This window comes from Agelaius phoeniceus, chromosome 4, assembly GCF_051311805.1.
Source record: "Agelaius phoeniceus isolate bAgePho1 chromosome 4, bAgePho1.hap1, whole genome shotgun sequence".
Taxonomy (NCBI): Eukaryota; Metazoa; Chordata; class Aves; order Passeriformes; family Icteridae; genus Agelaius; species Agelaius phoeniceus.
Window position 1 is genome coordinate 22,496,492 of NC_135268.1, and position 27,750 is coordinate 22,524,241.

At 39.0% G+C, this 27,750-nt stretch overlaps 1 protein-coding gene across 7 annotated transcripts in view; it reads left to right on the plus strand.

Annotated features, from left to right (window-relative positions):
* GRID2 (glutamate ionotropic receptor delta type subunit 2) overlaps positions 1 to 27,750 on the plus strand; it is a 681,167-nt gene that overhangs the window by 562,477 nt on the left and 90,940 nt on the right. For all 7 annotated transcript variants that reach the window (XR_013182016.1, XR_013182018.1, XR_013182020.1 and 4 more), the window contains exons 12-13: positions 14,988 to 15,126; positions 25,142 to 25,337. Coding sequence is in view for 2 of the 7 variants with exons in the window: in XM_054633768.2 (XP_054489743.1) it covers positions 14,988 to 15,126; positions 25,142 to 25,337 (335 nt within the window). In the remaining 5 variants the exon portion in view is untranslated. The remainder of the gene's footprint in view (positions 1 to 14,987; positions 15,127 to 25,141; positions 25,338 to 27,750) is intronic.

A 27,750-nucleotide genomic window follows, 5' to 3' on the forward strand; every position in this document is an offset into this window, starting at 1 on the left:
CTAGTTTAATCTCCTGAAGGTTTTCTATTAGCTTCCTATTAGGGGCTCTTGTTACAAAACGCTCAAGGGAGCACTCTGCTCTCACCAGTGCTGGAGAAAATCAATGATTTAAGAAACAGAAGTTCAAGATCTAGAGTTACTGCCAACCCTTTTTGTATAATAGATGAGTTTTTGAGACATATATAATTTTTTACCAAGGACTTGCAGAACAATCTTTTTGGGGGTTTTGTTTTGAAAGCAGCATCTCAAATTTTGCTTCATAATTCAGTGATGAACTAACTTATTATAATAGATTTCAATGGAATGTTGAAAAAATAATGAAGTTAGAGAAAGCTACAATGTTTTGTATTTGATATGAAAGACACCAAAAAAGACTTAGTCTCTATCTTATCACACTGCTCATTTTGCTTTGAATTTTTCTGTAAGAGAAGCTATTTCAGATTATGCAGGTAAAGATGCAAGGCTCTGTTTTGTTGGCTTTGTTTGGTTTTTTTTGCTGTAATAGAAAATATCTTTTAAATGGCTGAATCATTCAAGATTTAATCACTTCTTAGTGATTGCAACAAAACAAACATTCATTATAGTTTTATAAATAGAATGTGACCATAGGATAATGAACGCTTGAAGTATTAGCTGCAAAAATATAATTTTCTTCAAAGATCTTAGTACACTTGCTTAACCTAGAAAAGTTATGAAATGGATGATGTTAAAGCACCACTGGTGGGCCACTTTTTATCCCCTTGTATTTGTTTAAAATGCTGGTCACAACTGGAGGTTTTGATTGGTCATCAGTGGTGTCAGTAATGGCCAATTATGCTGATAATACCTGGTAAATGAGCAAATCTCACTGTTTGGCTTGTGTAAATTACATTTCATAGGAGCAATAAAACAGCCTCCAAGCTTCAGCACTTCAAAGTCATTATAATACTTCTCAGATGGTTAAAGCTGCTCAGAATTCTCAGTCTTCTTCCTTGTACTACCACCCAAGGTGTGATATAATCCTCCTGAAATGCACTGCCTGGAGTCTGCTGCTGTTGCTTAATAAATTACTCTGTCTTGCTTATCTCACTCTTGGCATATCCCTATCAGCAGGAAACCCTTATGCTGTAGCAACATCCTTTCTTAGTGACATTTTCTCTTAATTAAGTATACAGCAATCAAATATTTAATATTCAGAGGAAGACTCTAGAATCAATCTGGAAAAATTCTGTTAGAAAGTAATTATATCTTCACATATGATATTTAGTGGTGAAACCTGATTTATTGGGGGGGAGGGGGTATGTGTAGAAATGCAAAAACGATCCAGTATAAAGTAAAGACCTTAGGAGTGGGACCTAGTTCTTAATTTGGTTTCTGTACCTGATCAGCTGGCTGACCACAGAAACTTTATTTAATATCTTAGATATCAGCCCTTAGTTTTAAAATGGATATGTTACCCATCTTCCTTCATAAAAACATGTTCTATACCTTCTGGTAGAAGGCAAAACTTAAATGCCAGTCTCATGAATTAACAATTTTAATTGTTCTTCAAGATAATGCCAGTCTTGACATATTCATGTAGCAAGGGGAGCAGACTTGCTGAGCCTAAAATGCACAGCACTGAGCTGGGAAAATGAGAAGTCAGATACCAAACATGTTAGGGAACAAACTGCATACACCAGCAGATTTATCTGTGGCATGATAATTCCACCTTAAAGTATGACCACCCAAATTTTCATGTCATTTTGATTAAATTTGGGCTAGTGCATCAGCAAATGTATTTATCTTCATAAAGTCACCTCTCTGAAATGGGGACTGCAGCCCTGTGGTACCCAAACTCCTTTTGCATGTCTCAGTGGTTTGGCCAGTCTTCTTGACAGCATCCAAAATTGAGTACATTTTGGCAATTGTGTCCTGTGTCTCAAATGTATTTGGAGACCACAAGTGGTCACTGGAACTGACAGCATGTACTGGGAGTTGTTTTCATGTATGAAGTACACTTTTATAAGCCTTGGATGGAGCTTTATGTCCTTGCAGAGGTTTATTTCATTTTCTCTTTTTGAAACTGTAGCTCCATGGAATAACCACACTCCAAGTAAAATGTTCAGTAGTGTGGGCATTTGTTTGCAGCAATGTGATATCACTAGTGTGAAACTACCAGGGGATATGCTTGGATTTTCCCCTAATTTGAAGTTAAGATTCAGGCAGTTCTCAGAGGCATCTTAAATAATGCAATTCTACATCTTCTCTGCACGTGGTTGCTTGAGTAATAGCACCGGGTACATGAGGCAGTCTGTTTAGAGATTTTGTGTCTGATATTCCATCTGTGAGGAGATGGAGAATGAATGGCAGTGTGAAAGCCCAAAAACTACCTTAATTGCCTAGGACCTGCTCTGATTGACTGTGAGAAGGTAATGTCTATCTGGCTGTAGTGTAAAGCCTGATCAAGACCAAGTGAGGCAAAAGGAAAGTAGAATTGGATGTCATGGCATCTGTCCATCATTCTGGGTTCTTTCAAAAACATCCTAAGGTGAATATTTTACTCAGAACAGTTTCTTTAGTTGTTGTAGCTTCTAATATGACTTTTACTCAGAACAGTTTCTTTAGTTGTTATAGTTTCTAATATGACTATATACTGTAACTGGGTAAATAATGAATAAGGTAAATTCAGATTAGGCAACCAATTTTGACTTTTCAGGGTTCACCTGTGTATAATATACATTCAATTGAGGAAACAAGGAAGAACCATTTAGACAGGAACTGAGTGTTTCTTACATGGAAGAACAATGTAACCCCCATTTTTATCTTCAAAGATGTTTAGAAGCTGAAGAGGCAAGTCTTACTTGTGCTGCTATTTGATCTTCCTGCACATGAGTTTACAGTTAAATTGATAACTTCAGCTGTTTAAGGTAGGGAGGAAGTGAGAAATGAGTTTTAGCCTTATTAAAAGTACTTCCCCTCTGCTTGGGATGCCAGCAGTTTCATCCTCAAACTGCTCAGCCTTTTCCAGCTGAGGCCACCCAAGGCTCCAGACAAACATGGGGTTTTAGAGGGAACCCACGGAAGTTTTCTGTCGCTTTTCTGCCCTGTGAGGAGTCCCTCCTCTGCAACAGCTGTGCCATGGCTGCATCCACCCATGCAGAGCCACTTCACAACATCAACTGGTGGGTAGGTGCCAGGAAAATTGCCTGAAAGCTGTAAAGACAGGAGTAGCAGAGGTTTTCAAGCTGCTGGCAGAAAGTCTCCCTTCTTCAGCAGCTGAGGTTTTTTTCCTCAGACCTCTTGTAATACTGAAGTGTTTATAAAAGGAGTAGACCAAAATTAATAGAGAAAGGAAACAAAAAATGCTATCAAATTATTTTTTTAACTAACCTGTTCCTTTCCCTGATTCTTGAGCTGAAGGATGAGTCTCAGCATTTATGGTAGAATGAGGGCTGTGGGGGAGTTTGTTTGTATTTTTTTAATCTAGTCAGCTTCCCAGCACGCAAATTAAGGGGATTACCTTCATTATAGCAGCATTCTGTTGTAGGAATCTCCTGCTGCTTTATTTTTATCCTTCCACTGTCAGTAGTGGAGGGAGAGATCTTAAAGTAGGACTTCACCTTTTCAGCGTTTTTGCAGTTGGTGAGATGGGGCTGGGTTAAAACTGTGCTGTACCTCACCTACTAGGCAAAGGGGACATGAAGGAACATGGGTGGTTTTGACTGAAGCCTTGTCTTCCCCCACACTAGGACAGAGCCAGGGTAGGGATGAAGGGGAAAGAAAGTCATCTGCAAACAGGCTGTGAAAGGAGCAATGATAATTAATCTCTTGAGTGGAGTGTTCGTTGTTCATGCCCAGATATACTTGCTAAGAGAACATTTTTAGCCATAAGCATGTACCTCATTCTTACAATGGCTTCTTTTATTTCTATATCTCCAAAGAGGAAAATCCTCACTATCCTGTAAAGTCACCTTTGAAGTCGCTTTTCACTTCTGAAAAACCTGGGTTGTGATCTTAAGCAGAGTGATAGCTGATTTGCTGTGAAAACCAGGTTATTCCACTTTCAAACATAAGCATTCATATTAGTGATTTTCATCAATAAATGACATTTTTCTCTGTGAAACTTAAAAAGATGAGGGTTTCATTCTGTCCTCTGTTCACTGTCATAATACTACATTAGGTCATTTGAGTTTTAGAGATCACTTTGATAACAACATTGCAGGATGTACCTGAAATGGAATTTTAGTCTAAATTTTAAAACGTCTTATTTAGGAACATAATTAGAGCTCCTACACTGGTGATGATTGAATTCTATAAGGTTAGGAGTTCATTGCAGAGAAGCATTCTGAAAATTAAAGGATAACTAGAAATAGTGACAGGAAAACTGAACTAAGGTATCTGAGATGCCTGTGATTCACTTTCCTCTGAAGTAGTCAGGGGTCTCTCTGTACTGATGGATGCTTGGAAAACTTGGAAGAACAGATTTATAAAACAGATCATAATTCTTCAAAGATTCAAGCAAAACCACAGTTTGTAATCCTTTTTTAAATTCCCTTCACCCCCTAAAATCTTGAGTCACAGAATCATGTAGAGGTAAAAAGATTATGGAGAAAACTACTGGTCAAAAGATGTGAGGGCTTTACTGGAACAAGTGTTTGTCCTTATGGTCACACTGCATTGTTTTGTGCTTTGCTTGGTTCACAGTTGCTCAGTTTCAGCCAAAGGGGACTCTCTCCCTCATATTCATAATGCCCTCTCTGACAGACTGTTCACTAAAGCCACGCTTTAATACCTCATTAATGGCATTGTTTAGCTTAATGTTAATTTTAGGTACAGATGGTCTGTTTTCAGTCCATTGTGCACAGTTCTCTCTGCTCTCCCTGAAGGTGCTACATGCAACCCTGTCAGTAGTGTGCAGAAAGACCCCACTAAGCAAACTGTATGTGACAGTAACACACACATCATCTCCTCAGCCACTTATGAATATGCACCAGAGATGGTAATTGTGGCTGATTGCTTGAGGCTTCACAGCATTTGAATCCAGCCATTAGTAATTGAGAGGTTTGGTCTCAGCATCTCTTGAAATCTGATCTAAACGTTGCCAGTGTGCAAGGTTATTTGTTAAGATCCAGTGCCAACATCCTCTAAAATAATAGCAAGCATGTATCACTTTGATGCCTTCCCAGTGGCTGCAAATAGCACCTTTACACAGGCATGCAATCAAGAGCCATCTTAAAAGCACAAATCTCATCACAGCACTCCTGAAGAGCATCCCCAGAGGCTCCCTGTGTTTCTTGAAAATGCCCATTGAGCTCCAATCTGTGTTCTTCTCTGTGTGTGTGTATTAATAATTATATTCTGTACTGGGCCATGTTTTGAAAGTGGCAACAAAGAATTATCTGATCAGAGGTGGTTTTGTTGGGTTTTTTTTTTTGGGTTTTTTTTTTTTTTTGGGGGGGGGGGGTTTGGTTTTTTTTGCAAAGAGCTGTTAGTAAAATTGCTAGGCTTGTTGCACAGTTATTTATGATTATGTAATTGAATGGTCTTATATTTGGTAACCCCAAAATTAAATTTGAGCCCCTGCTAAGTCTTCTAATAGACCAATGCACTTCAGCAGCATTAATACAGTATATTTTGGCCAACTGATTCATGAGAGGTGGACAGCAAACCTCAGTTATAATGTGGTCACAGTTACAGATATCAAAAGATAGATTTTCAAATATCAAGACTTGTAGTATAAGACTAGTAATAATTAACCTATGGGCTCCCAGTGACTTCAGCAAATACTAGTGGATGCCTCCATTGTCATTCTAGCTTCAGTCATTGCTCCTCTTTTGTAATGGCAGCAGAAGAGAAAAGCAAAATATACTTTGTGATATATGTTCCAGAACTTTTAGAAGCACTGTAAAGGCTACTCATGCCCTCTCTCTGATAATGTTGCACAAGTCAATGCAATGTATTGGCACTATATTAATGCAAACTAATGTTTGTAACATTTTCTTTTATCTCTTGTGAACTTTGATTTGCAGTTGAAAATATATTTTGCTAATTCCACAGAAAGACAGAAAGTGACCAGTGTAAAATTGTTAATATCTGAAATAAGTCATTAAGCTTGTGGGTCTAGGCCTAAAAGCCAGGAATTGATTCCCATAGGTCTTGAAGATTGATCCTGTAAATAGTACATAATAGGAATGAAAATCTGATTAATGTCTGTAATTAAAGCATCACAGACACCAGGAGAAGCTAGAGCCCAGCCATTTGCTAAATGGTGATACAAAGCATTTCCCTTCCCAACTTTTGCATTATTGCCACCATTTCAGCAAGAGGGGTGGAAAGAAAGGATTTATTGTTGTGAAGGGAATTATAAATATACTATAACTAATATGTTATGCTAACATCACTTTAATCAGGTAATTATTAAAGGACTGTTTGGCCTTTAAGGACATTGATTTAATGGGAATTAATTTAATGATTGAACATTGTTTGTGTAACATTATCATTGCTAGTGATGCAGAAAATTGGAATCTCAGCTCAGCTGAAAAGAGTTTAGACTTTTTATTATCACATTAGATACTATTCTACTCCAATGTAGTTATTAGACCCTTTTTATACTTTCAGTATGTATTTAAATGTTTGGGGTTTATCTGAAAATTTCTGAATAGAAAAAATAAGTTAAATTTTTTGTCATTGTACTGCTCTCCTTTTTGATAGAGGCTTGAATTTCTGCTTAAAATAGCCTTTTAGAAAGTCCATTCAATTTTGGGTTTGACTTGCTATTGCTTCTCCCATAAAACAAATTTTCTCAGTTTTCATTCTCTGCTTTCGTCTCTGCAAACCTGATGATTTTTTTTTTAGGAGGAATAGCGTTTGGTTTATGGAAAAGTTTGGCAACTTTAAAGACACAGCAGCTTTTAAAAGTAGCAGCAGAGCACAGTTCTATCTAGATTATTCTGAGGCTGAATCCTGCACTGTCTAGTCACAGCTCAGTGGAAATGGTGAGCATTAGAAAAGGAGTGTGATCAGTACCTGAGGATTAAGACAGAGTTAGAGCTGACCTTTATAGTTACAGCTCCCGCTTACCTAAAGGTATCTTGTCTCTGGATGCCTCCTTGGTTTGCCCTTAGGGGTGCTATTGTCACAAATTGTTTTTCATCTTCATGGTGCCTCTAAACTACTGTTGTATATAAATTAGACCCAGGGAGAAAAGGGTAGTAGTGTAGTGAAGTGGTGCATCTGACAGGCTGCTGAAAATAGATTAATTTTCTAACAAAATTTTACTCAAGGATGTCTGACAGTTCCTGCTGTATCTTGGCAGAATTTTCCAAGGGAGCCTAGTGGCCAAATGATTAGTCCTCTGTTCCTGGAATGGAGCTGTTAGAGGAGACACAGCAAGTTAGGCAGGCTGGTATTTGAAGACTGATAGAGTAATAGTTTGGTAATAGACACAGCAGAGACTTAAACTTACAAACACAGTAGGTTACTAATCCAGTACAGAGCAATGCTGTAGTAGGCTGAAATGCTTTGCACTGGGTAGCACTGACCCTTTCCTTGATGCTAGAGGAATTTCTAGCTTCAGAGAGGATATTTTCAAGGAATGTGAGTGAAGAACCTGTGTTTTAAGCAAAATAGTTTGTGAGCAGGCATTTCACCAACCTTTTGGATATTTCTATTTGTCCATCAGGTTGTATGTCAAGGCCCTCTGACCAGATTTATGAGATGGGTTCCCTGGGCTGTAACTTGATGAGGGTTTTTGTGGCACTGCCACTGGTCCTTGATTAGTCCCAGCATTTGAAATCTCAGCATGGGTAATCTTTCCCTATTAATGAGAAAACAGAGCTGAGCAATGAGCCTTAGTGTGTGAGTCAAGTGCCAAAGGCACATCCAAACAGCTACACAGCAGTGGCAAATGGAGGATTTTCAGAGGGAGTTTTCAAGATCCGAGATGTAGCTTGGAGGTGATTTCTGGCCAGCAGTAACAGAGGGTGACAAGGTAGCATGGCAATCTCCCTCTCAGACTGGAGCTGGCTCGTGCCTGGCCTCCTTGGTAGAGGGCTGGGGGAAGCCTCCATCTGCCTCCACAAGGCTGGGCATACACCCTCAGGTTAGCTGGCTTCCAGAGCTGCTGGTAAGGATCTTTAGCATGTATAAGATGCAGCTTCTCACACTCCTTCACAGATTTCAGATACCTAGGAGTGATTTGAAATAAGCCTGAAGGAGAGGAATGATGGTTTCGGATTTTCTGCCTGTCACATAAAGGGGAGAAATAAATGAGGGGAGCTTTCTTTTGTGCATCATTGCTTCCCTTCTGGGAGTGCAGTGAGGGCAGTGCTTCCCACCCAGCTGAAAGAGAATAATCTTCCACGGAGAAAACGTAATGAGATTAGTCAGGGGATCATTACACTAACAACAACAAATGGCAAGAGGCAGTGATTGTTTAGTTCAGAAATAAGACATTAAGGGGTGAAAAAAATTAATCAGAGCACCAAAGGACAAAGTGAACCCATTCTGCCTAGAGACCAGCAGGAGAAATCAGAATAATAAACAAGAACAGTTAGACTCAGAAATACAGAGTTGATCTTCATGTTGTTTCTGAAATCTAGTAGGACCAACAGGAAATACTGAAAGTCAGATGCACAAGGTGGGTAAAAGGGGAAGAATGTGTCACTATGTCACAATGGATTAGGTATTTCAGAGGTTGAGAGCTTGGAAAGAACTCATCTTGGTTTTTTTCTGTGACTGTGTGCTGATGGCTGGAGCACAAAATGAGATGGGAGACAGTGCCTGGTGCAGGCCACCAAATCACACTGGAGTGAAGCATGGTTGGCTCCTGTACAGCATCTCTGTGATGCATAAGGGATAATGTGAGGTGTAAGAGGGGCAGTCAGGCTGAGTGGTATGTGTTTCAAGCCTCCAGCTGCCCATGCTGAAGTATCTGGAATGCACAGGTAGAGCATATTGAAAGGAAAAGGAGCACAAAGTGTTAAACACTACAAATTTCAGAGAAAAAAATGATGTGGCAAGAAAGTGTACACAGAGGTGAGGCAGAGCTGAGAACAGGAAGGAGGGCACTGAAAACTTCATTAGGAGATATAGAAACCCTAATGATATTGGTGCATTAGGTGAAGGTAATGCTATTCAAAATCGTTATGCTAGAAAGGGAACAAATATTTCTCTTATGTGCCTGTGAAAAAAAGCCAATTAAATTCTTTCTGTGTAGTGGAGGTTAAGTGGTAGCTACTATATAACTACTACTATAACACAGTTTCAAATCAGCAAATTCAAACAAATTTCATCCAAGCATTTGTGAGTTTACTGTGTAGCTTCCAAGATTTCTGTTTGCTGACATGAGTCTTAGTACATTGGGCAGGTTTTTGGAAAGATGACCAAAAAAATTTATTGTAAACTTAAAGACCAAACTGAAACTTCAAGTTTTTCTTTCATCTTAATATCTGGATGTAACAAGATGAAAGACTTAACAAATATAAAGACACACTTAACAATTTCAAAAAAAATAACAATTTAAAAAGTCTAGACATGACTTTTACAATTTTATTATAAAAAAGGAAAGCTTTATCTTTGGAATCTGATGGAAACTTTTATAATTGCTTTGGTAAATAAAAAAAAAAGGATCCTTTTCAATCCTACTACTTCCAATGAACTCAAAGAACAGTTCTTAATATATTAGGAGTATTTTCACAGTATAATACTAATACATAGATACAGTGCTCTCTCGTTAGGGAGTAAAGACCTGAAGAAATGTTTGATGTGTGAAGCAAAATATCTGAATGTCTCTTTTTACATATAATTTTTGGTGTTTAAATCACTACATTTTAATATAAACCAAATGCTACAGGAGGAGCAGGTGGTGTGGTGAGTAAAAACTATAGCTGGCTCTCAAACTTCTCCACACCTTGTAAGGTCTGGCTGCCAGCCCTGCCTCCTGATCAGTTCCTTCTCCACTCTCAAACCCCTACAATCTGCCAATATGTGCAAGGATAGCAAGTTCAGCCACTGATTTTCAAGCTTATTTGGGAGGCATTTCCAATTCAAGGAGTTGTATTCTCTGGTGGAATAATTTGTCGTGCCTGCTGTGGTCAGTGGGTGTTAACTTCAGCACAAAATGGAATATTACAAGCTCAGGTTATGGCACGCCAGCTTAAATGTTATGGATGAATACAAGCGAAGTTCAAGGAAGAATGGAAAAGGATAGATGAAAAAAAGGGAAGAAAAATTCATGATGAGAAATTTCCCAACAACTTCCAAGCTGTATTTACTTCACAGATTGTAGAAATAGGTATGGGCTTCATTGACTGTAAAATTTTTTTTTGTCCTATACTGAATTGAACATTTCCAATTGAAAGTAGGTGAGATTTTATATTATCAGGAAAGTTTTTAACAGAACAATAGCAATAGCTTACGCTCTGAAAGGTTCTGCCTTTGAAGAGTTTTGCTTTGCAGAGTTTTACAAAGATCACAGAGCTCAGTCAAACTTCAGGTTTTGTTTCTAGTGGCAATAAAGAAGTGGAAATATAAAATACCTTTTCCTCTTTGTTAACACAAACTACTTCCCTCACATGCACTCTCTATTAATGTCCCCTTCACAAAGAATGCAGAAGACATGCATTGATCTAAACTGTTTGCAACAGGCATCTGCACCTCTTTATTTATGGAAATTGCAGATGCACAGCATAATTGATGTGACTGTTCTAACAGGCTAAAGGCTAAATTGCAGCCAGCTCCCAAGTCCTTTGTGCTTTTTTACCAAAGGCCAACAATTCACTGAATGTGGACAGAATTTTTGCAGGAAAAAACAGAATCAAAATCTGTCCCCAGATAACCCACCCTATTATTTCTTCACCTTCCTTTTCCAAGCACAGTTGAGATTCTTGCTTTTAATTTTGATGGCATTACAGTTCCTCAACAAAGCAGTCACAATTAACATATTTTTCATGGTTCTTTAAATTAGGTGGAAACTCCTTACACAGAAGCTCAGCTCACTGCAGTTTTTCTTCAGGCAAACAATTGACAAATCCCTGAGAACAAGATGTCTGGAAAAAGAGTCTATGCATTTTGAATTCTTCAAATTTAATCCAGAATTATAAAATATCAAGATTTTACCAGGCTGTTATCCTGAATTTCCCTATTTTGCCCATTTGTCCTCTGTTTTCATTCCTCCTTCTTGCCTGCACTCCTCTCTTGTGATTTTTGACATGAAGAAACCTTTAGACTAAATACCAATGAAGGAAAATAATTTTTTTAAAAGTAAAAATACGGATGGTAATTCTATAGTTTCACATTTTATCTTCTAAGTTGAGTTTTACCCTGGTATTTAAGTCTGTCATAATTATGCATAATATTTTTGCATTATCAAGACAATGCATCATTTTTCCTGCCTTCTATTTAGCTTGAAGCACTTGGAAAGAAATGGGAATAAACAGAAATTTATAAGATAAGTTGCAGTCTAAGCCTGTCATCTGAAGTAGGCCAGCATTGAAATGGTCCAGGATTGATGAAGGAGAGCTGCATTAGATGAGAGTGGGAGGACTAAAAGTAATTTCTTTCACTGTGACTTCTACAGTAATTCAACTTTTTCAGAAAACTCCCAATAAGATTGACTTTTTTAGTTCAGTTCACTCTGGAAAATATCTGACCCTTCCTGCACATGAAGATTTTAAAGGCAGATTAGATTTCTCTAAGTGATTTTAGCACCCATTACATGTCAGATGAATTATACTGGGAGCTGTAGCCACAATGTAGGTGATGTAGACATAGTAGAATTTTGTGCTGCCTTATACCTTTCTGCAGGTATATTGGAAAGGCCACTATAAATGATAATATAGCCTCTGTAGTCCTTTGAGATGTGTCTTTTAATGTGACAAAGCAACTCCTGGACTGCTGTCTTCTATGATTTCCATTGGTTTCATGAGTGGGGCTCAGTACTTTTAAGCGCTGCTCATCGTGTCCCAAGAGCAGCAGTGTTTTTACTGTAACCACAACACTCTGCTGGCCTCCACTGAAGAATTTTGCTGTAGGAATGAGATGCCATAGAACTCTGGTCATCAGCATGGGTCTGCTTTGCACAGCTGGGCCCTTTGCCATTAGGGGTTCCTAAGCTTTGCTGATATGATATAAAAGACAGCAACAGGCAAGGATTTGTTCCATGTTTTTGGCTCCCTCCCGCTTTGTGCTGCGTGTCCTGTGTGTAACCTCTTGTATCTAGAACATGGTGTGATCCATAAAGATGTCAGTGCACCTGAAACTCATCCTCGGTCTCGGAAAGCAGAGCTCAGGGAGATTTGCATGCCTGTGCCTCCTGCACATTAATTGAAAGTGGAGTGTAGTATCTTTTAGGTCTGTGGCTCTCTGTCATGGTAATGTTAATGGAAAAGCAGTGATTGTTGCTCTCCTGAGTGACTTGGCACTCTTCTGCACTGAGAAAATGTGGACTGGGACTCAAAGAAAACTTCAGAAAGTTTTATCCCCAGAAACAGAACTGGGGAGAATGAAGAGGTTTCTTAAGGTGAACTGCCATGGTGCAGGAAGTGTTTTAGCAAGGAGTACAATGGAACAAGACTGTGTCACATTAAGTCTCCTAATAGATGCCAAAGAAATGGTACCAAGGCAGACAAATATCTCCTTTGGTTTTTGATTCTTTTCTTCTTTTACTGGGAAATGTGGAGTACCCTGCCTGTACTGCTTTAGAAAAAGTCATGCACTTAGGTTGTTGTGGTGTCAGCCCTGCTTTAGAAATGGTGGCTTAAGAAGCCTCAGTACAAGAATTTTTAGAGGAGTGAGGGATTATTTTGATATGTGTTTATTGTACATGTACTTCAATACAAGCTTTGTCCTCAAGCTTCATTTATTGACTGCTGGTATACAAGGAACAGCTGTGAATTAGGAACAAAGATTCACAAACACCAGGATGAAATAAAAGCACTTGGGCTAGCCAGCATTCGTGGGTTTTAAAGTCTATTTTTAACATGGGAGGGAAAAGGAAAAAGTAACAGTGAATAGTGGGGGCAACCTTGTCAAAGTATGGGAAAGCTTGTGTGGACAGTAGGGAATGCTGTGGCTGAGAGATCTGTAGTGGCTTTTCCTTGCTTGAACCAGAAGGCAGGTGTGTGACTTCCAGTGGTCCTCGCTCTTCTGACATTTCAGTTCAAAAATGTGAGAATTTCGGAGTTTTACTCATTAAGCTGAAAAATGAATATGCAAGGATATCCAAAATATCATTGGTTTCTTCTCAATCACGCTAGCCATTTCAATTAAGTGTGAGCATTATCTGCAGGGATTGGCACCTGAAAGTTAAAAGGACAAACAGCCTTTTCTGATAAATTAATATAATTGCTCTTTTCATTTTATTAAAAATCATTTTTAAATTAAGTATTTAAAAGACATTGCAAAAATTGTTGTAAGTGGAAATACTCTATTAAAAGTAATTTAAAATTCATGCAGCAGACAAACCCAAATCTTCAGATGTTGAAGTTAGCGTTCATCTTTGATAATCCTTAGACTGAAATAATATGTCTCAATCTGATCAGTAGATTCTTATTTCAGACAATTACATGGCATCTTGGAAATAAAAGAAAACTTGTTCCAGATGTTTAGGTCTAAAAGATTTTGTCTGTCAGTTCTGGAATTCTCAAAAGAAAAAGGATTTGAGTGTTTATATACCAAAAGTATAAAAGAATGGAGTCAATTATTATTTCATTTATGGTACAATTCCACATCACTGATGCAGGAAAAAAGTTTCAAATTTGTATGGCAATGCAGAGTCCCCAGTGTTTTGTATAGGTAAAAAAAATTCTGAATAAAGCAGTAAGAGCATCCTTAATAGACAACACTGATTAAACATTCAGTTTCTGTACATAAGTGAAAATTATTTGTTCTTGGGATGGGAATAATTGTAATTTGTATTCCCTTAAACCTACTTGCTGTGGAAACATTAAGGAGTTTTTACATAAGTACAAAACAAACTATCTACAGATGATTGAATTGGTAACAAATTGCTTTTGTAAATCCCAGGCATTGTACCATTGTAAGACTTTGCCTAGGAGAAACCTACCTCAAAAACAATATCAGCTTCTCAGACTGCTGAGTGTAGAGGGAGAGGAAAGGGGTGAACATCTTGAGCAGTTGACTGTGGGTGTTTGCTGCGTTCACCTGTCCCCCCTCAGTTACTTGTAGCTGTGACAAAACATACTGAAGACAAAAGGGGGATTTAAAAAAATAACCTTTTCCTTCATTGAAAAATCTGGGATTTATAAATATTTTTTTAACAGAAAGAGCTTTTGCAAATGCTCCAAACTAGTGGGTTTTGGGGCAGCTATTTGAATAAAAACTGCTGCTTTTCATGGTTTGCATTACTAGGCTCTTGTCAAACAATCAATAGCTTGCTGCTCGTCCTGGGAGGTTTAATTGCTGCTCATGTTCTGTTTACATGGCAGTTGGATTGTAAAGGAAAGCAACTAGAGGAATACAAAACAATGTTTGCTTTCTTCTTCAATACGTATGATTTTTTTTTTCCTGCGTGTCCAAGTTCACTTGCAGCAAGTTGTACAAATACATATGGTTATCATGAGCATCTGCCGGCCTACAGAACTGTGAAAAGTAATTGTGGTTTGATGGGATTTTTTGACTTTACGTTCCCCAGAATGAAAGAAAAACTTAATTAAGGTTTGTAGATAAGATCTCTAAGGAAAGAACATTGTAAGATTTTCCTTTGGCTGCTTTTGTTCGGAGATGTAGAAGTCTATTTCCATTACTGGACAGGATTGGCAGATAAACTGCAATTAAAGGCATAATAGCAAAAGAGATTAAACACAGGAATGACTACTGACAGTGTGGGCTTCCTTCAGTGCTTTTCCTTGCATAGAAAGTGCAGCTCTAAATCCTGCTCAGTCCACTGAAGCACCAGGCTTTAATGGACTGCTTTAAGCTGTTAACTTTGGGGTCTAGTTATCCTGAGAGATGCACGAGCATTCCTCTGCCAAATGAAAATTCTTGCTTTTCCTTCTTCCCCACAGGAGGAGAGGTTCCATACACAACCCTGGCAACCCGACTGATGATGGGAGCCTGGTGGCTTTTTGCTTTGATTGTCATCTCCTCCTACACGGCCAACCTAGCAGCTTTCCTCACCATCACACGCATTGAGAACTCCATCCAGTAAGTTGATAAAGAATGATTCAAGGGAATGGAGGGCGAACAGAAATATACATGTAGAGGGGTATAAATGTTCTACTTAAATGTGAGAACAGGAATAAATGTTTATCTTCCTTGAGAAGTAGTTGGGAAGTTAGAAAAATAACAATATACTATGAGAGACTGTCGGTCTCCCTGGAGACACTTTGTTTTTAGGATTGGAGTTGTTGGCCTCTAGCAGATGCTTTTCCCTGTGGCAGACATACATATGTATGTTTGCACACATACATATTTTGAAAGAGGCAATTGAGTTTGAGATGACCACACAGTGTCAGTGTTTGAAATAGGAAAGTATAAATTGCTGCTGCTTTGCATTCAGATGTATTCCACAATGCTTGCATTCCAACACTGGCCAGGAAGATCCCAATGATTCTTCAATGTATGGGGAGCTCAGAGCTGACTTCACCTATTCTTGCCAAGGCAGACATTTGTTAACAGCAACAAGCAGTAATGAACTCACTGGTTTGGGAGCTCCTCTTTGCTCCTTCTGCTCCCAGGAGCTCTCTTACTACATGAGCAGATCATGTTGTACTCTTTCCCTGTGTATTTGTTCCTTTGCTTCATGCCTCCCAAAAATCAATGTCCTGGTCTTCTCCTGTTCCTTTTATAGTGAACTCTTTCTGTCACACCTTCCAGTCTTTTTCTGAAGATCATGTCATCTTTCCATACTACAGGAGCCTTTCTAGGTCTCCTATCCTCTCTCTCTGCCCTTCTGTACTCCAGTATCCTCTCCTTCACCTAGGATGTTGAGTTATCCTCACTTCCATTGCTACAGTGATAACCTTCACCTTCAAATGCTCATTCCTGGGTCAAAGCAGAGACTAGAAAATACAGGGAAGCATTAGCTAGCCAAGCACTGTGAGGGACAGCTGGCCATTTTTTCATAGCAGATTAATCTTGAGCCTACAAGTCTGTGAAAGTATGTGAGAGTGACAAAATTACCCTTTGCTTCTTTGCAAAAGTCTCAGAGTGACTTTAAAGAAGAGAGGCACATTTCACTGTATTTTTTCCTCCAGAAAGGTAAGAACTTGACCTTCAAGTCAGGCTCAATGCTGACCTTAGGGAAAATTCTGTTTTCCCAGTCCAGTCACTGATCCAAATCCCTGACTTGTGTGTATCATCACCTAAGGTCCTTCTGCCTCTAGTTCAGCTGCTTTCAAAATCTCTCAAATCTCTCTGAAATTCCCCTTGAGGCAGTGAGGCACTGTCACAGACTGAGCAGGGGGAGCCTTGGCTCCCCTGTGAGTTCACAGGTCAGGATCGAGCATCGCTGCGTGCCAGCAGTCGCTCTGCTCACACAAAGGTACTTCTCCTCTGGGTGAGGATTTTCTGTGGGCTAAAACCAATCCAGGCTTTCACACAGGCTGGCAAAGATCTTCAATGGCAGACAAGTTTCATTTGCAATTGAAGCCCAAGTTGGAGCCAAGAGCAGAAGCAGTACTTAACTTTGAGTGCATGGTTATGTCCTGACCCTTGGGTGATGGAGGTAGAGGGAGGAGTTCCATGGACCAAATTGCCCAGGCTTTGCAAGTCCTTACACTCCAAACTGGAAATTTTCAATGGTTGTTATCCTTCCTTTCTGAGGTAACAGCCTCACCACTTTCATCTATTAGAGGGCTCAATACTCTAAGGCAGAGATATATAAAATAGACTAAAGCAATGAGAAAATGAGAAAATTAAATCAAGTTACCTTTTGGGGTTTTTTTGTGTTCTGAATAACAGATTTTGGTATTTTGTTCTTCATAACAGATTTCGGTATTTTGACACAACCCAACCATTTGACTCCATACTCTCAATTATAATCCCTTCAAAATTTGGCTGGGAGTAAAATGATATTCTGTGTCAATGTTTGTCAGCATTAATCTTGATATTTTGAGGGAAGTTGATTTATCTATTTAAGTTTTAAACAATTTAAATTTGACTAAGGACTATGAAGAAACAACATGGGAATTTATAGATGCAAAATAAATTATAATGATGTACTCACTCATTCAGTTTGTCCTTAGAAGAATGAAATATGCTTCTGCATTCTGCTTTGAAATCACGTCCCTTCTAGTTTTGAAGTAGTACAGAAAAATGTTCAAATTACTGTGACAAATGTCTGTGTTTTCTTATGATGTGCAAAAAAGAATAAAATATACCCAAACTATAATTTAATACATCTTCAGCTTTTTCTTGCAGTTTATTATGATGTCACTAGAAAAGCCTCAGTGGAATTTTGAGGTTATTATGTACAGTTGGGATTACATTGGTCTTTGTGCCGTATTATTTATGGGCAGAGTCACTGAAAATGTTTTATTCAGTAGAAAATGTTGCAGCTGGAAAGCTCCTGGAATAAAAGAACAGACATCTTTCAACAGCACTTCCAGCTCAAAAATAGAGTAATTAGATGTGTTTAGTATCCATTAGGGAATGAAGTTATCCTAACTATGGTGTGAGTATAAAACTTCAGTTTACAAAACTGCCAAAATTGGAACTTAAACCAGCACATAAGAGAGAGGAGGTTTGTTTATCATGCTGAATTACTGCAAAGTGGAAAACATGAATAAGCAATAAAGAAAAAAAGCTGATGCTCCTTTTTTCCTTTTTTCTTTTTTTTTTTTTAACAGTTCAAATTGTACCTCGGGGAGCCTTCAAGGCCAGAGTGGAAATGAGTATAAGCATTAAAAAAAATAATCCAGATTCTGCTGGTAGTGCTTGTCAGCTTTAGACAAGCCAGAAAAAAAGAAAGAAAATGAAGTCAGTGGGTTTGCACAGATATAAAAAGTAGTTAATAGTTTTTCATTTCAGATTTCCAGCTAGCATCAGATATTACAGTGTGTTGTTGTAGGTATGGTCCTCATGATATCTTTTACAAAAGATAGGGGGATTCAAGCAGCCTACAGCACATTTCATTTCCATGAAACATTTGGTAGTTACTGCATTTCAGCTTTTGGATGTGAAGCTAGTTTGTGTTCAGAGCTCTTGCAGCTTCCCCTGCTCAGCTGGAGTGAAGGCTGGGCCATTCTTCCTAGTCAGTGCCTCATGGTATCCAGAGCTCTATTTGGAGTAGCAAAGCATGCCAAATTTTATCAGCCCATCCACTAAGGAGGACCCTTAGAGAAATAAGTGTTCCCTTTCCTTACAGAGTTTCAAATTAGATCTTTGCTGTATAACCTCACTTGATGACATTTGTGCTCTGCCTCAATGTTCAGTTTGAAGCAAATTTTTTGCAGTTTTTAAATTAATTCAGAGAAACTAGAAGGAAAAGAATGGGTGTTAAATTTGCTTTTCCAGAGAAATGGCTACTCTCAGTACCTTTGGGAGCTCAGCTTTTCACCTCTGCCAACACACAATATCAAGAGCAGAGGCACTCAAGTTCTAAAGTAGCTCCTAGATGCATCTTTTGTTCACACTTGACCCACACTGCAGATGACATTTAAATCAAGACCGTCAGCATTTCAAATGCCATAACACTGTGGCAGCAAAGCATAATTTCTATGCTTTTAAATCTTTAGATAACTTTTGCAAATGCAACATAAATTAATAGTAATTAGGAGTGGCTTTTCTTAGTAAATGCCAAATGAATTTGGAGGTCCTGAGCTATTTCTAGGGGGTGCTCATATTCTTAATTTCATCACTGAGCCAGTGTTGACATTGTTATGTTTTATGATTCCTTTAGGATCAAATTAGAGTCCATTGGCAGAGATTGATTTTATTCAAATTACTGCACTGTTTTTCTGGATTAGGAGAGTGTCACCACCACATGAGTACTGACATTTTGCAGGAAGAAAGTGGGAGTGGGTGAACAGAGAAGAAGTCAAAGGATTTGCCATATAAAGCCTGGTGTTAGGTGGTGTCAAGTTTAATCCACTTCTAAAATGTGGAAGCGTGAGAGTTTAGACTGTACATGTTGTGAGAGAAAGAGTGCATCTTTTGTCTTCTTCTGTAAAAGTTCACATTAAGCTTTCCATTTTATAACAAGTGTGTCTTGTTTGCTAGGTGAGACCTCTGCCTCCAAAAATGGAGGCATAGTGGGAAAGCAGGTCTTTCTTTCTTAGCCATTCTTCTCCCATCATTTTGCTAAACCACGATTCACCTGAAGCTAAGAATTCCTTAAGGCTTTATAGACCTCAGTGGAGCTGACTGCAGGATTTCTGCAAGGGGGGTGCACAGAATGCAGTAATTAGATATTGCCCAATGCATGTCCTTTAATCTTTTCTTTATCATGGTTCAGCCTGCAAGCAGTATTACAGGTTTCTGCCACAGCTCACCCTGACAACAGTCAAACCCCTTGGCTTAATGTGCCCTGTTCCCTAACCCTAAATCTGCTTCTGAATTATTCCTTACTGTCCTAGGGAAAAAAAAAAAGCCAACCAACCAGACAAATGAACAAAATACCCCACAAAAGCTTTATCTGAATCAATCAGTCATAAATAAAGGCTTCAGTGTAGGCCATGACATGGGTTGTTTTTTGTTGAAAATTTAGTGACCAGATCTTGCAGACAGCTCTATGCAGCATTCAAGTCTAGCACAGCTAGCCTGAATTGATCTATAACCCAGGTTTACAAAGATGTGTTGATGCCCAAGTCTCTGACCTCAGTGGTATTTTATCACCTAAAAAGAAATTCAGTTGCTTCTTTATGAAGCTGACTTTTTGCTTTGCAACATTTTTCTGTGTACTTTTTGGCTGACATATGTGAACGTGTTACCAATTCTGAGTCTAGGATTTGAATTTATAGAAAAGGGTATGCTCTGGAGAAAGAAACATATCCAAATCCTGCTACATTTTTCTTCTAGCTGTAGGCAGAGATAATTTCTTAAATTGCAAAGTAACTGATTTGTACTAAGCCATAAAATGAAAGTGACCTGACAACTGCTGCCTGGTTAAGGTGTAGAATACTAAGCAAAAGCAAAAAATGCTGGAAAAATACATCTATCTCTTAATAACTCTTCCTCAAATGATTCAATTCCTTCTCAGAATAGCCCTATTAGCCTAGTTAATTTAGGATAATATTGATGCTGGAATAATATCGGTATTATCCCAGTAATCGCAATGAGAAAAAAATTTATTATAAAGACCACACATAATATTTTTCCTCACAATGCTGCATGAGTGATAGACAAAAATAATCTGAATGATCTGACTGCATGGGCACTTCCCTAGAGGTAGAATTTGTCTGTATACAAACTCAGTTAAAGGTATCTAATTTATTAACAAATGTTTGAGCTACATCTGTTTTTTTATATTTTTTAATAATTTTTATCATTAAATACCTTATTGCTTCAAAACTAGAAATTCAAAGAGAAAAGTTTTAAAATGTGAAATTATCATTTGCTTATTCATGCTAATGAGTGCTTTGCTTTGCAGTTCATCTGGGAACTATCAAAAAATTGCATTTCAGTGTGGGTAATGGAATCAGGATTTGGGCATCAAAGGATCCCTTGTAGGAATTCATTATCTTCACAGATACTTTTTCTTTATTATGAGATCTGGTGTGGCAGCTGTGTCAGTGAAATTGGGGGACAAGAGTGAGGCTGAGGATTTACGTGTCCACTAAAGGCAATTGTCTGAAAAGGGAATGAGTTGTTTAATCCAGGAACAGAGGTACACCAACCAATGTGTAACCTATAAATCAGCAGTTTTAAGAGTTCTTTCTTCTGTAAAGGAACCTCAGTGGTTTAATAATTCTAGTAGCTCTCTCAAAGTTTGTCATTTCCCTTTGTTTTTCTGTACTTTGTTTTGCTGTGCCTTCTAGGTTGAACGTCTCAGCAGCACTTTGGCAGAGTTGTGGGTTATTAAACAAACAGCTTCTGAAGGAGGTCATGTATATTATGATCCCATTTTACATGTTTGTGTGAGGGGAGGGAGTCACTGATGTGTGATAGATCTTTGCTGTATTTGCAGCTTGCCTGTGCAGCAGTATATACACATGTACACCTCCAAGGCTCCCAAACTTGTTTCTTGCTCCTCAGCATATGGTCAGGTGAATCAGAACACTGGGTTTACTGCCAACAACAGCATTTAGCCCATCCATAGAGTTTACACTTATATTTGTCTTGTTTTTGTCCTCTTGTCATCATTTTCTCAGCATGGAGCCTCACCTGTGACCGTGAAAAGATGCAAGTAGGGCAGCTGAGAGGCATCCTGCACTTAAGGGTAGCACATCTAACAGTGAGGCACTGCAGACTCCAGTTAATGCCAGACGTGGCAGATACAACATGCCTTCCTGAAGGCATTGACATAATTCTTCTCCTTGTTATTTCCCTGCCAGTGGTGCCTTTGTGTGTGATAGCACGCTTGCTTCCCAGCCTGTTTGCTTCCCATACTTGGCTGTAGTACATTCCAAGACTAATAGCTCTTGTCTTGTGCTGGTTTGCCCTTCTGAAAATAACAAAGTTGCTTTTATAGCCACAAGATATATACACAGGAGCTCTTTTGTGCTGCTTTTAACTGATTTGTGGCAGCAGCTACACCTGTCAATTATATCCTGCTTAGCAATAATATATCCAAAAAAATGTTTTGTTGCTTGTTATATTAGAAATTATATGGCTATGTAGAGTTCTGTAAAGTAATGATTGCAATTTTACTAAGTGGTGTCACTGAAATTGGAGACCAGATAAATACTTTTGGTACCCTTTTCTGGTATGACAAATAACAATTACAGGACATTGCAGTATGCATCTTGTGACAGCTCATTGCACTGCTGAGCGCTGCCAGTTGATTACAGGAATGTACTGGCAGCAGCAGCAGCAGGAGCAGAATGGATGAATACAGTGTGCTGTATTTATCTAGTGCCTTTCATCAGTGATGCTTTTGACAGATAGACAGACTGTCAGCACTTTGCACAACACTTTGTCTAATGGTAAAATAAGGAGAAGCTCTCAGCAAGACCCACTGCTGCCTGCTAGGGTGCCTTTCTGCAGAGCTGTGCTCAGCCTGGTTGTTGCAGGCTTTTATTCATCCCCAGGTACAGAGCTTTGAATTTGTCCTTGCTGAATTTCACACCCCATTGCTCCAGCCTTTCCAGGCTCATCTGATCTTCAGCCTGTCCTTGAGCAGGTCCCTCCATGTCATGCCATCTGCAAACTTGACAGGAGGGTGCTTGCTTACCTCCTCCAAGTCACTGGTAAAGCCATGTCCCAGGTTAGACCTCTGGGGTACCTGGTAGCAGCCTGCAGATGAGAGATGCCATGAACAGGACAACCCAATTGGGAATTTATCAAATCTGCTTTCCCACACTGCTATACCTAATGACCTCCTTTGGATACAAGTATATTGAGGCAGGCAGATAGGCAGGCTGCCTTGCTAAAGGTAAACTATGTCAGTATCTCTAGTCTTGTCCACAAATGAAGTAATTTTAGTGTAGAAGGCAACCAAATTGGTCATGCATGACTTACTTTTGGTAAGTCAATGTTGAGTGCTGCCTGTAGTTTGCTTTTCCTTCATGTGCTCAGAAATGTGCTAAGGACTCACTCTATGAGGATGGACAACCAGCAGTAATTCCATGAATCATCTTTTTTTCACTTTTTTGATATAGTCTGGATATTTTCTTTCTCCTGTACCAAGGAATCTCCCCTAGCCTCCTTCACCTTGCAAAAATTAAAGCAGGTGGCCTTGCAAGGACACGGGCCAGCTTTCTCAGCACACTCTGACTTGTATGGATCTAGTGATCCCAGTCAATCCCTGCCTTGTCTGGTTGGGATTTACCTGACAACTTACTGCTCATTGTTTGTTGCCTTCTTGAACCCTGCCTGTAGTCACAAAGGCCTGGGAGACCTTGGTGGGGAAAAGTGAGGCAATGCAGGCACTGAGTGCCTCAGCTCTAGCTGTGATTGCTGTCCCCATGCACAGGGTCACACTCTTCTTGTTCAGCCTTTTAGCTCTGCAAAAAGCTGTTCTTGTTACCCTTGAAATCCCTCGAGAGCATCCACTCTGACTGAATATTTCTCATGCTACCCAGAGTTGCTAGGAAATGTTTCCAAAATCCTCCTGTGAAGATTGTCCGTCTGCTTCCACTGTCTGTATGTTGTTTGGTGGGAGGAAGCTCTCTTTGAAATTCTGAGGGGTTTCTGAGTAATTTCAAAGTGTAATAGATGATTTACTTGCTTTCCCTGGAGAAACCTACCTGGTGTCTATGTCTAGACTTCAGGACTGACCTTTAAAATTGTATTAATCCTTATATCAGTATGTTTATTAAACTTAAGCACATGACCTAAGCACCTTACTTTGGTAATTCCCTTGACTGCCACTTTTTAAAATATTTATGCTTTCCTTTTGCTCATTGGCTGTAAGGAGGTTTCACATTTCTGCTCACAGCTCAGCCATTTTATATTTAATCTTTCAGAACTCATAAGTGTTTATCTGGACTTGATAATTTATTTTTTCTTTTACCATTCAGTTGCAATAACTACCACAGTGCTTATTGTCCTGATGCCTTAGTCTGCCAGAGTTTTCCTCATAGAGCAGGGCATGTCATGGTCCTCTGGTAGAATACCAATACTTTGGGTTCAGGAAACGTTACCTGTAGCATCTCATCTTTGATGATTCATTAGATGAATCTTTGCAGGTTCCCTGTTTAAAAGGAATGCAATCTTGTTGGACAAAGTGAGATAATTTTGAGGAGTTTTAATACCATTAGTTATTTACTCCTCACAATTACATTTTTCCCTTCCTTATAATTACCATATGTTATCTGATTAGAATTTAGCTCTTGGTCAATGTTTTTCTAAGCCCATATGTCTAAACTTCAAAGGATTTCTTTTTCACTCAGCTAACATCTAAACTCTTGCCATTGATCTCTATTGATGTCTTCTTTTCTGCTTTCTGTTTTGTTCATGGCATACAAATCCTGTGAGATGTCATTATTTTTTTCTTCAGTGCCATCCTCATTACACCTAAGAATTTCATTTCTTCCAATCCCCACCCCACAGGGCAATTTTCACTGGCCTTCATATTTACATTTTTTAGAAATACAGCTTGGAATTGGATGAGTTTCCTACGTTGCTGTTTGCATTTTCTGTCTGTAATAAGCTTTTACAATTTGCTATTGCCTTCTTTAAGACAGCATTGAGCTCCTTGATTGTCCTTATGTGTCATCCACTAGATTTGTGCAGTTTATACACAGTTAATTTGTGCTGGGAAGGCTGTAATGGGTTTTAAGCAGTAGACGTATTGCAGTAGTTACTTTGAAATTTTAATGAGTGCCATTAAAGAATCAAAGGTACTGGAGAGCAATTCAACAGGAAAGGAAAATAAAAGCCAAGAGGTAAGGAAACCTTAAATGGTTCTAACATACAGTTTTGAAGTTCAAAGCAAGTTCGGTTGACCAAACCCCATTTGGGATGTTTTAGAAACTTCTAAAATGGTTTATTTCTTTTGGTTTATGGAGAAGGGTAAGACTACATAACAAGTAAAGCAGAACAAATTTATTAGACTAAATAACATGAACTGTGATAGCATGAAAATATGATGAAAAAGCAGTTCATGAAAATACAACAGAAATATTCTTATTGCTCGAACTAATACAAGATGTGACCTATGAGATGGATGCACAGTTCAGTGCAGAACTGAACACCCCCACCAAACTGCCCTGCACAGTGTAACCCAGGAGCACACAGAGCTGCTCAGTCCAGCTGCTCTGGGCTGGATTTCTGAGTTCTGGTGCTGCCACCAGCTCTCCACAGCAGTGTGTGTGTGTTTGCACTCTAGGCAGGTATCCAACTTCTGATTCCAGCACTCCCTGCTTCTCCCTTGCCCCTGCTCAAAGGAGATTGGTATTTCCCAGCATCCTCTTGCCCCTTCTGTTCCTTTTTCATCCATTTTCACTTTTTCCACTCCTTCCTTTCTCTTAATATTGCTCTTTGTGTCTTAAATCATAAAAAAAAGGAAAAAAAGCCCAACAGATGAAAGTGTTGCCCTTTGTTTGCCTGCAGCTCCTTCCTCTTGAAAAAGTGGATGAAAGCCTCCCGTGTCTCTTTTTCTTCCCCACCCATGAAGGTCTCTCCAGGATCTGTCGCGGCAGACGGACATTCCTTACGGCACCGTGCTGGACTCGGCCGTGTACGAGCACGTGCGCGTGAAGGGCATGAACCCCTTCGAGAGGGACAGCATGTATTCCCAGATGTGGCGCATGATCAACCGGAGCAACGGCTCCGAGAACAACGTCCTCGAGTCCACTGCAGGCATTCAGAAGGTACTGGCACCCTTCCTTTGTGCTTCCCATTGGAGATGCTCTGTGTTGCACCACGTTTGCTTAGCTGTTGCAATCGTGCCTTTAATCAGTTCCTGAAAGCCCCTTGCGCTGGCACGGAGGATTGGGACTTCTCAGGTTTGTGGCATTGAATGGCATTTTAATATCTAAGTGCCTAGACTGTTGGCTTCAAAAAGTATTTACAGGTGTTTTTATAGGAGATGGCTGCATTTGTAAGGGTGCAAAAAAGGAATAAGAACACTGCACTCAGAACTCTTTTCTCTTCACAGAGAAAAGCAAGGCACAATTCTTCCCAAGAATATTTCTGGGTTTCACATTCTCTGAACCTCAGAGAAAGGAAAAACAATTCTTATCATTTGCTGTGCCTATGTTTGTGCAAAAGTAGAATGCAGTATGGAGATTGTTTTCCCAGAGTGATGGTGTTTTGTTTCCTTGACCTATCAGGGCCGAGTGTGTGTGTGTGTGTGTCGGGACTGTCAGCTGACAGTCACGGAATTCAGTGCAGAGTTGAATGCTTGGCAGATTCAATTTAGATGTAATGTAATATAGTGTAATATAATATAGAATAATATAGTATAATAAAGTAATTAATTAGCTTTCTGATAAGATGGAGTCAGAGGCATCCTTCTCTCCCCTCATTGGGGATCCCTGTGAATTCTATGCCCCAGAATACAAGACATTGATTAGCTTTATTTTTAGCCTCCCGACACTGAAAATCCTGGCTGTCTGCTGTAGCTCTGGGTCACGTTTGTTTTGAAAGACAAAGGCAGGAATAGATGATTTGACTTTTAAAAGAGTCTCAGAAACACATTCTGCAGTAGGTTTGGCAGTGGAAAAACACTTTGAGAGCTTTTTGTAGGCACATGTGTGAATGCAGTAGTTCCCTCCCAAATTCTGGCTGACAGCTGCAGCTTTTAAAGAAACACCAGTCCATGAAAGGATTCAGTTTAAGAGTCAATATAAGTTGATGAGTGACTGTACACAAGCTTTTCCCCAGCATTGTATCTTTATGTTCAGACTTCTAAATCAAATCAAAGAAATATAATATTTTGCTGACTTTATTTTAAACTTCAATATATGACGATTTCTTACAGAAAATATCCATAAGTTGTGTGTTCATGTTGTTACAATCTTGATTTAGAGACTTGTGAAAATCCAGATGAACTCTGTTTTTTTGACTCCACCAAAATCCATTGGCCAGGAAAACCTGACATTTCTGATGTTCTCACTCTAGACAGTAACAAGAGAAAAGACTATGTTGAGAAGAATGATGAAATCACTGGTGAGCTCTTGATAATAGAAGAACTGAAAAATAACAAAGATTATTTGGAGTTTTAAAAATCCCCAACCCAGCCTCTGGATAACCAAGATCATATTTTCTCCTCTGAAGGACTAAAAAGCATTAAAAAGAGGCAGGAGAGGTCCTGGGGAACTGCACTTTTGAAACCCTTTTAGATAAAGTCATAAGCTGAAAGAGCAAGAAAAAAAGGTCTGAAGATTTATTGGCTAGAGGAAATTGCTTTTTTTGAGAGAACATATTTCAGCTCAGTTTGTAAATGGCTGATAAAGCTGGGATTTGCCTTTTGTATATATATATATAAAAAGCCCAAAACCAAGAACCTGCCCTCCTTCTGGTTTCCCTTCCCAAGTTATAAAATGAGTTTCAGAAGGCTCAAAAGACCAGAGTACATCAAACACAGCTGTGCTCACTAACAACTTTTAGCTTGAAGAACCAAACAAATGGTATATCCTGCTGCCAGGTAATTCCAGATTACAGTCCTTGAATTTTCATTCTTGGAGACGTGGGAGTTGCTGTCCTAAAACCTACAAAACCAGACGCATCCAAGTTCTTAATTTCCCATGCTTTTGCTTCTCAGGAATAGGCAAACAATGATGTCAAAAACTAAGTTGTGTCAAGTGAGCAAGCCAACCAGCCTCCAGTTTTAAAAAAACAGAGGTCTTAGGTCTGATGCTAATGAACTTGCATCTACCTGTGGGTGCACAATTTCTCCTCTTCCTTCAATTTACAGGAAGAAATTGCACAGAAAAAGATTATTTGCCAGCTGCTGTTCACAAGAAGCTTTTGGGAAGTTGTAGTTGGCCTGCTTGGAAAGAAAGCTGCACGAAGAAAGTGATGTTAAAAGCTGATCTTAGGCAAGGAAAACTAATAATTTAAAAGGTATCTGATAAAAGGCAGAGATTATAATCTCTGTAACACATTTCAAAATATGAAAACATTTCATAAAGAATTAATGGGTCCCCTTGGCCTATTTATATACTTTATAATGCTCTTCAGGGTCTTTAATGAATTTAGCTGGCCACATCAGAGCTATTAACCTGATTATAACCCTGGGCAAGATACACCAACAGGTCTTCCTCTGTGCCTCGTTTTATT